Source organism: Oryctolagus cuniculus, chromosome 1, assembly GCF_964237555.1.
Source record: "Oryctolagus cuniculus chromosome 1, mOryCun1.1, whole genome shotgun sequence".
NCBI lineage: Eukaryota > Metazoa > Chordata > Mammalia > Lagomorpha > Leporidae > Oryctolagus > Oryctolagus cuniculus.
This window is the reverse complement of record NC_091432.1, coordinates 57,034,427-57,051,342: the sequence shown is the minus strand read 5'-3', so window position 1 is coordinate 57,051,342 and position 16,916 is coordinate 57,034,427. Positions and strand designations below refer to the sequence as shown.

Genomic DNA, 16,916 nt, shown 5'->3' with positions numbered 1-16,916 from the left:
AGCTCCCTACTGATACACCTAGGAAAAAGCAGTTTATGGTGGGAAATCCAAAGGAAACTTCAGGCTCACACCTTTGGCCTGGCCCAGCTCTGGCCATTGTGGCCATCTGGGGAGTAAAACAGCAGATGGAAGCTCGCTCGCTCTTTCTTTCTCACTCTCTGTAACTCTGACTTTTAAATAAAGAAAAAAACCTAATAAATCTAAAAACTGGATATTTCAGAAGATCCATAAAATTCATAAAATTGATCAGGAATCTTTTTTAAAAACACACAAACTGCCAATGCGAAGAATAAAATAGGAGCTGGTGTTGCTGTGTAGAGGATTAACCCACTGCCTGTGATGCTGGAAACCGATATAGGTGCTGGTTCAAGTCCTGGCTACTCCACTTCCAATCCAGCTCCCTGCTAAGGTACCTGCAAAAGCAGCAAAGGATGACCCAAGGACTTGGACCCCTGTCATCCACATGGGAGACCTAGATGAAGCTCCTGGCTCCTGGCTTTGGCCTGGGCCAACCCTGGACATTGCAGCCATTTGGGGTGTGAACCAGCAGATGAAAGTTCACTCTCTCTCTTTCTGTCTTTCCTCTCTTGGTAACTTGGCCTTTCAAATAAATAAATAAACTAACTGGGGAAAAAAGAATAAAAGAGGTGACACTGCTATAGATGGAACAGACAGTAGAACAGACTATTACAAAAAAGATAAATTTCTTTTTTTTTACCAAAATCAACTTATCTTTTAATTCTATTTTCCATGAACATTCTGATGTATACTCACATGATCGAATATAGATATAATAATTAGATATTTCATATATATATATACAGCAAATGTAGTACATTATTCTGGTATGCCTTAACAAAAAGAGCTACAAAATTCTGCAAATAATGGGGAAACTTTAATATGGATTAGCTATCAGGGAATATTAGGAAGTTATTACTATTTTCTTAATTCTGATAATAGTGCCTGTTAAGGAAAATGTTCTTATTCTTAGGAAATGTATACTTAAGTATTCAGGGACTGAAATATCATATCTAAAAATCAGTTCCAAATACTCTCACAGAAAAAAAAATACATATGAAAAAGATTTGTAATCATTGAATTTGAGTCATAGACACAGAAACACTTGTTGCACTATTGTTTCAATTTTGCTGTGTGAAATTTTTCATCAGAAAATATTGGAGACTGGGTGAAGTTTCCATAATCATGGCAGAACCTTTTCAAAGAAGGTTACTGTGTGAGTATTCCACTGAGACTCTTGGTGCCAAGGACGACAGATCCAATTAGGTCACAAGAAAGAGAAAGAAAGATAAGGAAGGAAGGAGGGAAGGAAAGAAAGAAGGAAGGGAGGGAGGGCGGGAGGGATTATTTTTTAAGGATGCAGGTGGACTGGACCTCAAGCAGGGACCTGGCCCTCATGGGGTACTCAGATAGCTCTGGGAACTGCCTGCCCTCCATGGCTCTCCGAGGGACCACCACATGCTTCCTCTGGGTCTCCACATTTGTCGTCCTTTCCAAACTTCCGTCACCTTCTCAACTCTCCTGTAAGTCTCCCTTTGCTTTCCTCAGTTTCAGATGACCACAGTCAGAAACATTACACACATACACGCCCTTCTGAAAACCTATCGATCTCTCTCCCCCTCTCTAACTCTGTCAAAATAAACAAATAAATATTTTTAAAAAGAAAACAATATGACCATTCTCAGCACTTTTATTTGACCACGTACTACAGATTGTAGCCATTGTACCAAGACACCTAAAATGAGGAGATGGGTATTTGTCGCAGTGGTTAATATGCTGCTTCAGATACTCACACCACATATTGAAGTGCCTGGGTACAAGTTCTGGCTCCACTTTCTTTTTTTTTTTTTTTTCTTTTATTTATTTATTTGAAAGAGTTACAGAGAGGTAGAGACAGAGAGAGAGGTCTTCCATCCGCTGGTTCACTCCCCAAATGGCCTCAGCGGCCAAAGCTGAGCGGATCTGAAGTCAAGAGCCAGGAGCTTCTTCCAGGTCTCCCACGTGAGAGCAGGGGCCCAAGCACTTGAGCCATCTTGTACTGCCTTCCCAGGCCATAGCAGAGAGCTGGATCAGAAGAGGAGGAGGCCGGTGCCGTGGCTCACTAGGCTGATCCTCCGCCTTGCGGCGCCGGCACACCAGGTTCTAGTCCTGGTCAGGGCGCCGGATTCTGTCCCGGTTGCCCCTCTTCCAGGCCAGCTCTCCACTGTGGCTAGGGAGTGCAGTGGAGGATGGCCCAAGTGCTTGGGCCCTGCACCTGCATGGGAGACCAGGATAAGTACCTGGCTCCTGCCTTCTGATCAGCGCGGTGCGCCGGCCATAGAGTGCCAACCGCGGCAGCCATTGGAGGGTGAACCAAAGGCAAAAAGGAAGACCTTTCTCTCTGTCTCTCTCTATCTCACTGTCTACTCTGCCTGTCAAAAAAAAAAAAAAAAAAAAAAAAAGAGGAGGAGCCAGGACTAGAACCGGCACCCATATGGGATGCCAGCACCCCAGGCAAGGCTTCAACCCGCTGCGACACAGCGCCGGCCCCCTGGCTCCACTTTCAATTCCAGCTTCCTGCTAATGTACATCCTGGGAGGTAGCAGCAATGACTTGAGTAATTGGGTCCCTGCCACCCATGTGGGAAACCCAAATTGAGTTCCAGACTCCCAGCTTCAGCCAGACCCAGTTCTGATTGCTGCAAGCATTTGGACAGTGTACCAGTAGATGGAAGAGTTCTCTTTGACTCTATGTCCCTCTTTCAAAGAAATAAAAATAAATAAAGTCCTTGGGCCCCTGCACCCACGTGGGAGACCTGGAAGAAGCTTCTGGCTCCTAGCTTTGGACTGGCACAGCTCTGGCCGTTGCAGCCAAGTAGAAAGTGAACCAGGATGGAAGACCTCTCTTTCTCTCTTTGCCTCTCCTCTCTCTGTAATTCTGACTTTCAAGTAAATATACAAATCTTCTAAAAAAATCTGTGGAATGTACAAAAGATAATTTATATGGTTGTAAACAAAATATAAACTTACAAACTATTATATGTCTATGTATGAGCAATAAATGATCAGAAACTAAAATTAGTATTACATTAGCATCAAATTTAAAAAGCACAAAAAAATCTTTAAATACTTGGGCTAAGATTTGACAAAAGATGTGTAAAACATGTATCCTGAAACTATGTAACACTGTTAACAAAATTAATGAAGATTTAAATAAATGAAGAGATATGCCATGTTCATGGATCAGAAGACTCAATATTGTTAATATGCCAAATACAAATCAAATCTTAGAAGGTTTTTTGTAGAAATTGGCAAGCTGATTGTGGATATATATAGAAATAAAGAAACCTAAAATAACCAAAACAACTGTGAAAAGAAGAAAAGAGTTGCAGACTATCACTATCTGAGTACAAAAATTAACATAAAGCTATAGTAATCAAAACACTGTAGAATTGGCATAAATTGGACTAACAGAAAAATGAAACAAAACAGAATTCAGGAAAATACACACACATATAGATCGATCACTGACATGTACACCAACCCATAAAGGCAATTTTTTAAAAATTTATTTCATTTACTTGAAAGGCAGAGTTACACAGACAGAGAGAGATGGAGAGACCGAGAGATCTTCCATCTGTTGGTTCATTCCCCTGATGGTCGAAACAGCCAAGGCTGGGCCAAGCAGAAACCAGAAGCTTCTTCTGGGTCTCTCACATGGGTGGCAGAGGCCCAAGCATTTGGGCCATTTTCCACTGCTTTCTCAGGGGAATTGGCAGGAAGCTGGATCAGAAGTAGGGCAGCCACGACTCAAACTGGCACATATGGGATGCCAGCATCACAGGCAGCAGTTTTACCAGTTACATCACAATGCCAGACCCAAAGGCAATTATTTAGAGAAAGGACAATCTCAACAGATGCATATCCGGGGCTGGTGAAGTGGCCTAGCACGTAAAGCTGCCACCTGCAGTGCTGGTACCATATGGGTGCCAGTCTAGTCCCAGCTGCACCACTTCTGATCCAACTGTCCATTATGGCCTGGGAAAGCTGCGGAAGATGGCCCAAGTATTTGGGCTCCTGAACCCATGTGGAAGATCTGGAAGAAGCTCCAGGCTCCTGACTTTGGATCAGCTCAGTTCCAGCCATTGTAGCCATTTGAGGAGTAAGCCTGTAGATGGAAGATTCTTTCTCTTTCTCTCTCTCTCTCTCTGCCTCTGCCTCTCTTTAACTCTGCCTTTCAAATAAATAAATAAGTCTTTTAAAAAACAAACAAACAAAAACGGATGGAGGGGCTGGGCCGTGGCTCACTTGGTTAATCCTCCACCTGCAGCGCTGGCATCCGATATAGGCGCCGGGTTCTAGTCCCGGTTGCTCCTCTTCCAGTCCAGCTCTCTGCTGTGGCCTGGGAAGGCAGTGGAGGATGGCCCAAGTGCTTGGGCCCCTGCATCCGCATGGGAGACCAGGAAGAAGCACCTGGCTCCTGGCTTTGGATCGGCGTAGCTCCAGCCGTAGAGGCCATTTGGGAGGTGAACCAACAAAAGGAAGGCCTTTCTCTCTGTCTCTCTCACTAACTCTGTCAAAAAAAAAAAAAGATGGATATCCAAATGGAAAAAAAAATGAACCTGGGTTCTATAGCTTACACAACTTTCAAAATTAATTTGAAATGGGACTGGTGCTGTGGCGCAGTGGGTTAATGCCCTGGCCTGAAGTGCCGGCATCCCATGTGGGCACCAGTTCGAGACCCAGCTGCTCCACTTCCCATCCAGCTCTCTTCTATGGCCTGGGAAAGCAGTAGAAGACAGCCCAAGTCCTTGGACCCCTGTACCCACATGGGAGGCCAGGAAGAAACTCCTGGCTCCTGGCTTCGGATCCAACTGGGGAGTGAACCAGTGTAGGGAAGACCCACCCCCCTTCCCTCTTTCTCTCTCTGCCTCTCCTCTCTGTGTAACTCTGACTTTCAAATAAATAAATAAATATTTTTTAAAAAATGAGCACTGCCACAGCTCTTTAAAAAAAATAACTTGAAATGGATCATAGGTCTAATACAAATATAAAAACTTCCCAGGGGAAATACAGAAGAAAAAAAACTATGTGACACCTTAAATAGGCAAAAATTTCTTAGATGCAATAAAAGCACAAACCATAAAAATTAGGGTTCATCAATATTAAAAAGTTTGCTTTCCAAAAGACACTGTTGAGAGAACAAAAAGACAAACCACAAAGTATGAGAAATATTTGTAAATCACGCATTTGATTAAAGGATTTATATCTAAAATATACAAAGAACTTTCAAAACTCAATAGCAAAACAAATAATCCAATAAAAAATGGATTAGGGGAGAGCACTGTGGCTCACTTGGTTAATCCTCCACCTGTGACACTGGCATCCCATATGGGCGCCAGGTTCTAATCCTGGTTGCTCCTCTTCCAGTCCAGCTCTCTGTTGTGGCCCAGGAGGGCAACTGAGGATGAACCAAGTACTTGGGCCCTTACACACCCACACAGGAGACCAGGAAGGAGCACCTGGCTCCTGGCTTCGGATCGGCACAGCACTGGCCATAGCGGCCATTTGGGGAGTGAACCAACGGAAGGAGACCTTTCTCTCTGTCTCTCTCTCACTGTCTATAACTACCTATCAAATTAAAAAAAAAAAAAAAAAAGGACTAAAAATCCAAATAAACATCTCACCAGAGAGGATGTATCAATGACAAATAAACAGATGAAAAACTATTTACCATCAGTAGTCACTAGGTACACACAAATCAAAATCATGGTTAAGATTCTGCTTGAGGGGTTGGCGCTGTAGCATAATGGGTTAAAGCTCTGGCCTGAGGCACTGGCATCCCACATGGGTGCCAGTTCTAGTTCCGGCTGCTTCTCTTCTGATCCAGCTCTCTGCTATGGCCTGGGAAAGCAGTACAAGATGGCCCAAGTCCTTGAGCCCCTGTACCCACATGCGAGACCTGGAGGAAGCTCCTGGCTCCTGCCTTCAGATCAGCTCAGTTTTGGCCCTTGCGGCCATCTGGGGAGTGAGGAGGACTTCTCTCTCTCTCTCTCTCTCTACTTCTCTCTTTAACTCTTTCAAATAAGTAAATTAAATAAATCTTTTAAAAAATGATTCTACTTGAAGCTATTAGAATGGAAATAGAAAATACTAACCAATGTTGGCAACAATATGGGAGAACCAGAACTCACACACTGCTATGTACAATGTAAAATGTAAATGTAAAATGGTACAACTACATTCGAAGACAGTTTGGCAGTTTCTTTTAAAAGTTAATATACAGATACCATATGATCTGATTGTTCCACTCTAAAACTAAACAATCTCTTTGACACCCATCTTTCTGAAATGAATATACAAATGAGGATTAGTTAATTCTTTCTTCCACATTTGAAACTACATTATCTAGCCACAACTGAAACCAAAATAACTCTAATTAGTATGCTGCAATGTTGTTCAATACATACATTACAGATAGGATGATAACTGATTGCCTCAAACCTCTGCAGACAGGTAGGACCTCAAGGGGCTAGAGAGCTTCTGGGTTTTATAGTCTCTAGCTATAAACAGACCTTTCCCCCTTTACTTCAATATGCCACACAAAATATTGTCGTTTTCAAGTATAACCCAACCTGAAAAACATTGTGAAGTCCTGATTTAAAGCAACAATACAGTTTGGGAGATGGCACTTTAAAACCACAGTCCTTTAAAATCTCCATCAAGTTGTCCAGGTACAAAGTCTTAGACAGGGTTCACAAATCTGAAGCCTAATGTGTTCCAGGATGCAAGGATGACTATGAAAGAGTAATTAATCTACCTGCACAGGCAATATGTCCTCAAGCCTTAGCCAACAGGACTGTCTTGGGCTGGAAAGGAGTTAAAGTTAGACAATAAAACATATAAAGTCACTGGGGCCCGGTGTTGTGGTATAGTGGGTAAAGCCGCTGCCTGTAATGTTAGCATCCCATATAGGCAACCGTTTGTTTCCCAGCTGTTCCACTTCTGATCTAGTATCAGAAGATGGCCCAGGTGTTTGGACCCCTGCTACCTAAGTTGGAGGCCTGGAAGAAGCTCCTGGCTCCAAGCTTCTACCTGGCCCAGCCCTGGCTGTATCTGAGAAGTGAACCAGCAGATGGAAGTGACTGTCTGTCTGTCTGTCTGTCTCTCTCTCTCTCTCTCCCTCCCTCCCTCCCTCTGTAACTCAGACTTTCAAATAAGTAAATTTTTAAAAACAAATGTTAAGATCACAAACAAGACAATGTCAAACTGTCACCAGTTATATCTTCCAAAGCTAAAAAAAAAGTTCATTCATTAGGCAAATATTTGTTGAGTACTTACCATATGCTGGGCATTTAGTATGTAGTTTTAATACTTGGTAAATGAACAAAATCTACAAAAAAGGCTATAACAAAGACATTGAACATCTCACAATAAACTTAAAAACACTACTAAATCTAATAGTTTAAGCTGAGACTATTCTGAGCTAAGATGATCTAGATGGCAGCCTCTGGATAAAAAAAGGTAGGTCTAATCATTCATGCACCAAACAACTTCTTTTTTTTTTTTTTTTTTTTTTTTTTTTTGACAGGCAGAGTGGACAGTGAGAGAGAGAGAGACAGAGAGAAAGGTCTTCCTTTTGCCGTTGGTTCACCCTCCAATGGCCGCCGCGGCCGGCGCGCTGCGGCCGGCGCACCGCGCTGATCCGATGGCAGGAGCCAGGAGCCAGGTGTTTTTCCTGGTCTCCCATGGGGTGCAGGGCCCAAGCACCTGGGCCATCCTCCACTGCACTCCCTGGCCACAGCAGAGGGCTGGCCTGGAAGAGGGGCAACCGGGACAGAATCCGGCTCCCCGACCGGGACTAGAACCCGGTGTGCCAGCGCCGCTAGGCGGAGGATTAGCCTAGTGAGCCGCGGCGCCGGCCACCAAACAACTTCTAATATCTGCATGTGCTATGTGCGATGTTCCAGAGCTGGGGGAAAAAGAATGAGGAAACACAGTCTCTGCCCCTAATCTGTTTCCTGAGAATGACAGCTCAAAAGAACAGAGACCAAACTGGCGGCAAGAACAAAGCACCAAAGCACCTCAGGAGCAGGGAGGAGTAATCAAGTGACTCAGCCTGGCAGCATCAGAAAAGTTTCACAGTACACAAACTGGCTAGGCTTTTTCAACAAACACTGTCAACTGCTTATTTATAATTCATTTACCCCTAATATTGTTCAGGATAGCATTATACCCAGTTCCATGTCACAGCCTTTCCTGCTCTTAAGGATGGTCATATAACATGATTCTGGCCTATGAGAAATCAAAGTTTTGAATTTCTGAGGAAGCTCTTGCTTTCTCATAAAAGGGGGAAAACAGAGCTAGCATCAACCTTCCCCTCCTCTTGCACTGAATATGAATATAAAAAGCCATTTGTAACTGTGAGGCAACAGAATGAATACAAAAGTCAACATGCTGAAGATGGCCAAATAAAAAGACAGAATCTCAGTTTCTGATTACACTATTTAGCAGCTGAACAAACACCGGTAACCACCAATTCTGCACTTCTTGCTAATCTGAGAAAAATAAACAACATTTGCTTAACTATTGCTGATTACCATCTACCACAGTGGGACTCATTCTTAACTGACACAATGTTAAAAAGGATGAGAAGTTGTTTATCAGGTGGGGGGGGGGGCACTGCAGGCAAGGGTAACAACATGCAAAAAGGCAGAAACAGGGACTTTTTTGACATAATCCAACAGGTTACAATGGACAGCTGAAAGGAAGCTTTACCTGCTTCGTTCACAGTGGTACACTTCTGGTACATAGATGTGCGGAGAGTAGGTGTCCGAACATTCAACAGCCTGATCTTGTCTACTCGGGAATCAAACACCCGGAGCACAGGATCTTTATCATCATCATCATGACACATGATTTTGTTGTCAATGAAAGAAGCAAACATCTGCGTCTCCAAGAATCTTGAGAGGAAGGGCAGGTAGGGCTCAGGCTGATCTGACAGAAAAGATGCCTGTTAGGACCAAATGAAGAGTTATTATCAGCTTTGACCAGCAAAGATAACAGACCAAATGGATGTAGGTTAGTTCTTCTCTGGAGCTTCCTAAGTCTTTATGAAAAGCTGGAAAATTCTTTCTTCATACACACACACACACACACACGTTCAAACATCCTTCAACACTGGCCCAAACTTACTCAGGTACTAATCAGACAACCAATCTTCCCAGAACACTGATTCAAACCAAATGGGCATCACTGCCTTGGGAGAGCCCACCTGTTCTTTAAAAGTAACAAGCTCTATTTTAACATCAGAAGGACCATGAAACTTGTTTCCAACAATATTATGAAAGAAAAGAAAATCTCATATTGTTACTTCTTCAAGATATGACTCTAAATTCTCTTCTCCAGAAGGATTACACTCACTTTATCAAAATTTTGCATCTGCTCCCTGTTGGTAAACCAGGATTCCTTATCCTGGCTCGGCTGAATGACAAACACTTCATAATCTGCAAACATCTGAGTGAAACGATTTGCAAAAACTTCCCGGATCTGAATGTTCAGCTGGTAAATCCTGAGTTCTTCTTCATCACACTGAACCTTGAGATCCTTATTACTGCTAGTATCTTCACATACTTCCAGCTACAAAAAAGAAACGATGTGAATACACAAAGAAATCCAACTCCTCTGATTTTTTCACAGTGGTCATTTACCTAGCAGCAAGTGGTTAGAATAAATGAAGGGAAAAAATAAAAGAAAGAAACTGATTTTCACACAAAGAAATAAATAATGAAAGAGGTTCACTTGAAGGTCTCCAGCAGAGAGACCCCAGTTCTCTGTCTGTCTCTCTCTCACTAACTCTACCTGTCAAAAAAAAAAAAAAAAAAAAAAAAAAAAAACAGGACTAGAAGTCAAGAGGCACAGTGCTAGCCTCAGCCTAGCTACTTCTGAGGCATTTAATCTTAAGCAAAACACTTAAGCTCCTGAAACTTCAGTTTCTTAATAATAACAATCACATACTATTATTAATACCTGCTTCATATGCTTTAGGCTGCAGTGAAACTCTAGGGAAAAGGATCTGAAAGAGATCTGAACATAAGGATCACCATCGTCATCCCTCCAAGTCACTCTTAGTGTTCACACAGAATGACAACAGGCTCTCTTTGATGTCCAAGTGAGAAGCTATCTAGATTTATATCCAAGTAGCATTTAGTAAGATAGCGTCATGAGTCCAGTGCTGTGGCGCAGTGGGTTAAAGCCCTGGCCTGCAGTACCAGTATCCCATATGGGAGCCGGTTCAAGTCTCAGCTGCTCCACTTCCGATTCAGCTCCCTGCTAATATGCCTGGGAAAAGAGCAGAGGGTGGCCCAACTTCTTGGGTCCCTACACCCACGAGGGAGACCAGGAGAAAGCTCCTGGCTCCTGGCTTTGGATTGGCTCAGCTCCAGCCACTAAGGTCATTTAGGGAGTGAACCAGCGATGGAAGATCTCTTTCTCTCTGTCTCTACCTCTCTCTGTAACTCTTTCAAATAAATAAAACAAATCTTAAAAAAAAAAAAAAAAAAAAAAAAAAAGATAGTGTCTGCCTGAGCTGAATCCAGAGCCTCTCACACACAGCAGTCTTTTACTACTCCTTATGCCTCACCCTGAACTGGATGCCTTCCCATCCTATGCCTTAAACCAGGTCAGTACCTTAGCACAGACCAACCTTGCCGTAGACTTCCACACAAAAGCACCTTACCTTTTCCAGGCTCACCCCAGTCCTCTTGACCAAGGCTTGTAGCCGGGCGATAGTTTCATTCTCCTTGAGGAGCTCACAGGAATGCAGAGGGGAACCAGCAATGTTCCCATTCCTCTTGTCAGAGACAAACTCAGAGGCTCGGAGCCTCTTCAGCTTGGAGGCACTCTCGCTGCAGTGAAGGTTGCCCTCAGGGGGAATGCCAAACGCCATGAGAATCTCAGACACTTCCTGGACAAACTCCAATTTATTGGGAAACTGAGGCAAGTCCTCTGGCAGTTCAATGAAGTGGTTGTCAATGTCCACAAAGCAGAGGTTAGCCTGGGAGTTACAACAGAAGGAGGTTGTGAACCCCAGGTTTTTAGAAAGGATAATGAACATGAGAGAGAAAACACCTAAAATGGATATGTATGAAATTTATTTAAATAAATAAAGATGGGACTCAGAAATCAGACAGACCTGAGTTCCACTCTTCCTTTTGCCAGTTTCTAGGATGTATGATTTAACCTCTTTGATTTTATTTCCTCAGCCGCAAAATGAAGATAAAGTGATAAAAACACTTATGTTACAGAGTGGTGAGAATATTACGCTATCACAGTTGTTAACACAAAATTCTTACATATGATGTAAATACTCATTAAATGTTTGACAAGAAGCAGACATTGTAGTGCAGTGGGTTAAGCCACCACTTATGACACAAGCATCTATGCCAGTTCTAGTCCTAGTTGCCCAGCTTCAGATCCAGCTCCCTGTTAATGCACCTGGGAAGGCACAAAAGACAGCCCAAGTGCTTGAACCCTTGCCACCCATCTGGCAGAGTTGGATGGAGTTCCTGGTTCCTGGCTTCAATCTCACCAAGCCATATTGTTCCTGGCATTGGGAGAGTGAGGCAGTAGAAGGAAGATGGATCTAGATCTTGATATATCTCTCTCTGTGTCTCTCCACCATCCCACCCCCCAAGCTCTACCTGTAAATAAATAAATAAATATTTTAAAAATAAATGTCTGACCAATTTTTGAACGTTAGGAGTGAGTTAGAATGTCTAGGTGAGTTAGAATGTCTAGGGGCCGGTGTTGTGGAACAGCGGGTAAAAGCTGCCATCTGTGATGCTGGTATCCATATAGGCTAGCTTTAACATTGCTCCTGGCTGGCGCCACAGCTCAATAGGCTAATCCTCCGCCTGCAGCGCCGGCACACCAGGTTCTAGTCCCGGTCGGGGCGCCGGATTCTGTCCCGGTTGCTCCTCTTCCAGGCCAGCTCTCTGCTGTGGCCCGGGAGTGCAGTGGAGGATGGCCCAAGTGCTTGGGCCCTGTACCCCATGGGAGACTAGGAGAAGCACCTGGCTCCTGGCTTCGGATCAGCATGGTGCGCCGGCTGCAGCGTGCCGGCCGCGGCTGCCATTGGAGGGTGAACCAATGGCAAAAGGAAGACCTTTCCTCTCTGTCTCTCTGTCTGTCTAACTCTGCCTGTCAAAAAAAAAAAAAAAAAAATTTGCTCCTGCCCTGGCCTGAAGAGCCAGCATCCCATGTGGGCACCAGTTCTAGTCCTGCCTGCTCCTCTTTCGATCCAGCTCTCTGCTGTGGCTTGGGATAGCAAGATGGCCCAAGTCCTTGGGCTCCTGCACCCACGTGGGAGACCTTCAAAAAGCTCCTGGCTCCTGACTTCAGATCAGCGCAGCTCCAGCCATTGCGGCCATTTGAGGAGTGAACCAGTGGATGGAAGACCTCTCTCTCTGTCTCTACCTTTCACTGTAACTCTGTCTTTCAAATAAATAAAAAATAAATCTTTAAAAAGAAAAAAAAAAAAAAAAAGAATGCTCCTGGAGGAGCCACAGCAGGTTAAACTGACACCAGCATCTCATGTGAGTACCAGTTCAAGGATCAGTTGCTCAGATTCTGATCCAGTTCCCTGCTAATGCTCCTGGGAAAGCAACAGATTGCCCAAGTGCTTGGGCCACTGCCACCCATATGGAAGACACAGAAGAAGCTCCTGGCTTCAGCCGGGCACAGCACCCACCATCACAGCCATTTGGGGAGTGGACCACTAGCAGATGGGAGACATCCATCTCTTCCTCCCTCAATCTGTAACTCTGCCTTCCAAATTAATAAATCTTCAAAAAGAAAACAGACTATTCCTGGAAGCAAGACAGCACTATTATACACTGCTGACAGGGTAAATAAGCTGAATTAACAAAACAGAATTCAGCAATATCTAGTTATCCCTATTCTACACAGAAAACTAACAAAAATAGGTTAAATAAATGTCTGTTCTTGTGTCTCTTTTTCTCTCTCTGCCTTTCAAATAAAATGAAAATAAATTTAAAAAATGGAAATAGGATATGAAAGGCAAACAGAACAACTTTTGAATAATTAACTTCAAATACATGAAAAGATGTTCAAAATCTTGTAGAGTTGTAGAGTAAACTGTCACCTGTGCTGCCGGCATCCCATATGGGTGCTTGTTCATGTCCCAGCTGCTCCACTTTGGATCCAGCTCCCTGCTAATGGCCTGGGAAAGAAATGGAAGATGGCCCAGGTACTTGGGCCCTGTCACCCACATGGGAGACCGGAAGATATTCTTGGCTCCTGGCGTCAGCCTGGCCAGCCCTGGCCATTGCAACCATTTGAGTGAACCAGAAGATGGAAGCTCTTTCTCTATCTCTCCCTCTCTCCCTCTGTAACTTTGCTTTTCAAATAAATAAAAAGAAAATGTCACCCCTCCCAAAAAAGTGTTCAAAATTTCAATTCAATCAAGAAATAGGAAAAAAAAAACTCACCTATGGGACCAGCAAATATTACAGATTTATAATGTCCAGTGCTGACAAAGTTATTAGGAAACACATATTCCACAGATTGTTATTGGGAACGTAAACTGATAGCTTTCTAGGGATAATCTTAAAGGCCTTTTTTTCCCCAGCTCAGTCCAAGAACTTAGAAAATTCTAGTACTTTTATCTGCCTATGTGTTCCTCCCTAATCCCATCCCCCGGTTTATACATTCCCATTCCCAGGTAATCACTTTTCTGAATGCTATGTTTATTAATTTTTGTCTTCTGAGTTTTATCACATGTGTGTCTGCCTTTACATTTTTACATATTTTAAATTTTTCTATTAGGTTTTTAAATGTTGTACAAGGTTATTATTACTTTAGCAGTCTTTCAGTACTTTCAATTCACATTAGGTTGAGATTCAGCCATTTTGTTGTGTGTAGCTATACTTCACTCACTGTCACTTTCACATTACATTCCATCATATGAATTTATTAATTTTTCTATTAAAAATTGAGTTTCCAGATAACTGCATTTCCACTGTTATACATGTTTTCACATGTGTAAGATCATTTTGGATATATCTTAGCAATGAACTGCTGTTATATGGTATGAAGATGTCCAATTTTCTAAGATATGCCTAGTTGTGTTCCAAAGTGGTTCCAACAATTTACATTTTTACTGGCAACCTAAAGGGATCCTTCTCAAAACATATTTCTATGGCACATTCCAGGTTGGTTATTGGGAGAAAATGCAGATCTCTGTATACACAGAAATGGCTCTGAAAAGTTGTCCTTTTGTAAAAAAAAAAAAAAAATCTATTTACATTGATAAATAGAGGATGCAGAAAGAAACCTTCCCATTTGATACCTCTCTTTCAGCTCATGAAGACATTTTCACAAGAAGAAGAGACTGGGGTCTTTGTAACCTGGCTGAGAGGGATTAGCACAGGTTTCTGTGACTGTCATCTGCATAATAAGACAGCTCTGGCTGTGTACCTGTTAGCCCACCTGCCACAGCCTGTGCCACCTCCCTTTGCAGAAGTCCAAACCCCAATCCCTTTGTTAAACTCTAAATAAAGCTTAGCCATCTGCCCCTCTTGGAGTTCATATCGAATGAGCATGGCTCCTGCGCTTAGGCAGATAATAAAACCTGCATGTAATTTTTCCAGTTGTCAGTCTCTTATCAGTTTATTTCACAGACTAAAATTACAGAAACTTCAGAGGGAAAAAAGGAAATTTAAATCTTTTCCATGCTTTTCATCCAATTTCCTTCTAAATTTTGTCAATGAAATAGGAAATAATATTCTATTGTGCATCTGATTTATATTGCCATATTTAGTGATAAAGTTAAGAAATGTATATTTTTTGTGCAATTCTTGATCATATCTTATACCAGTTTTCTATTGGGTTGTTTATCACCTTATTGATTTGTACAAGTTCTTTATATTCCCTCAGTGCCATTTGTAGGTCACATGTTTTGTGTGTGTGTGTGTGTGTGTGTATCTTCTAGTTTTTATCTTTAAGATGTGATTCTTAATTCAGAAAATCAAATTTATCAATCTTTTATTTTATGGGTAGTACTTTCTGTAACTTGTTTATAAAATCTTTCCCTACCCTGAGGTCAGACAGGTATTCATTAATATTGTCTTCTAAAACATCTAAACCTATGCTTTTGACATTTAACTTTTTTTCAGACAATTTATTTATTTTTATTTGTAAGACAAAAAGTGAGAGAGAGAGGGAGAGATAGAGATCTTCCATAGGCAGCTGGTTCACTCCCCAAATGGCAGCAATAGCCAGGGCTGGGCCAGGCCAAAGCCAGGAGCCTCCATCCAGTCTCCCATGAGAGTGGCAGGGGCCCAAGTATTATTGGAGATAGGCTACTCAGGGTTCTTGTCTTCATACAAGAAAACAATTCTGACATTAGAGTCGTGGAAAGCAAAGAAGCAGGGTTTAAAGAAAAGAAGTAATGAGGAGAAGTACACCTGGTAGGCCAGCCAGGTGGACATCTCAGTACATGGCTGAGAGCCTAGACTACATTCAGACTCAGGTTTTTATGAACATGAGTATGGGTCCCCTGTTTCTTCTCCCCACCACTCTCTTCTGAGAAATTGTGAGTGGGGATTTCTGAAAGTGGAGTTCCTGAAAATCTTTCCAGAAATCTTATCAGCACAATGTTATGGGACCTAATAGCCCCTTTAGTGCAGGGCTGCGGAATAAAGGATTAAAACCCATTTAACAGAGTTAAAAAACAAGAGCAATTACTTTAGTCATGATTTCTGGTCTGCTTTCAGGACCTGTTTCCTTATTTCATTGTGCAAAAAATCATTTTCTTTAAAAATTCCCATTTTCAGGGCCGGTCTTGAGGTTTAACAGGTAAAGCTGCCACCTGTTACACCAGAATCCCATATAGGTACAAGTTTGTATTCCAGCTGCTCCACTTCCAATCCAGCTCTCTGGGGAAAGCAGCAAGATGGTCCAAGTGCTTGGATCCCTGCCACTCATATGAGAGACTCAGATGAAGCTCTTAGTTTTGGCCTTGCTATGGTTAGTAAAATGGTGCAGTCTAACCTAAGGCGTGATCTACACCCTGACACCATCCTAGGCTCTAGCCCTGGGCTGGGCTGCCATTGCTGGAAGCCAGGTGACCACGTGGCCCAACCACCTGTGTCAAGCTCCACCCCCATCCTAACAGGATTCACCGCCCACCTCCTGGCAAAGTTTTAAAAGGACCTGTTCCTAAACACATCTCTCTCTCTCTTCATCTTCTGATCTCTGTCTCCCTATCTCTGTCTTTTGATCTCTCTTACACTCTCCTCTTTCTCCTTCTTCATGTCTTCCCTCCAGTCTGTCAGGTTTCCCCCAATAAACACTTTCCCTTACTCCGGTGTTTGGTGTGTTCTGTGGCAGCCTTACAGCTATTATGGCCACCTAGGGAGTGAACCAGCAGATGGAAGACCTCTCTCTGTAACTCTTGACTTTCAAATAAATAAATCTTTTTTTTTTTTTTTTTTTTTTTGACAGGCAGAGTGGACAGTGAGAGAGAGAAACAGAGAGAAAGGTCTTCCTTTACCGTTGGTTCACCCTCCAATGGCTGCTGCGGCCAGCACGCTATGGCCGGCGCATCGCACTGATCCAAAGCCAGGAGCCAGGTGCTTCCTCCTGGTCTCCCCTGCGGGTGCAGGGCCAAAGCACTTGGGCGATCCTCCACTGCACTTCCCTGGCCACAGCAGAGAGCTGGACTGGAAGAGGGGCAACCAGGACGGAATCCAGCGCCCCAAGCGGGACTAGAACCTGGTGCGCCGGCAACGCAGGCGGAGGATTAGCCTATTGAGCCAAGGCGCTGGCCTCAAATAAATAAATCTTTTAAAGTAAAATAAAAATTCTCATTTTATTTGGCCTCTCTCATACACATAG

The 16,916-nt window shown here is 43.0% G+C and overlaps 1 protein-coding gene across 5 annotated transcripts in view; it reads right to left on the bottom strand.

The window, feature by feature from the left end:
• Positions 1-16,916, bottom strand: part of DENND5A (DENN domain containing 5A) — a 128,465-nt gene that overhangs the window by 37,589 nt on the left and 73,960 nt on the right. For all 5 annotated transcript variants that reach the window (XM_070073630.1, XM_070073634.1, XM_070073625.1 and 2 more), the window contains 3 exons: positions 10,735-11,052; positions 9,420-9,635; positions 8,775-9,009 (listed from right to left, as the gene is read on the bottom strand). In XM_070073630.1, the coding sequence (XP_069929731.1) occupies positions 8,775-9,009; positions 9,420-9,635; positions 10,735-11,052 (769 nt within the window). The remainder of the gene's footprint in view (positions 1-8,774; positions 9,010-9,419; positions 9,636-10,734; positions 11,053-16,916) is intronic.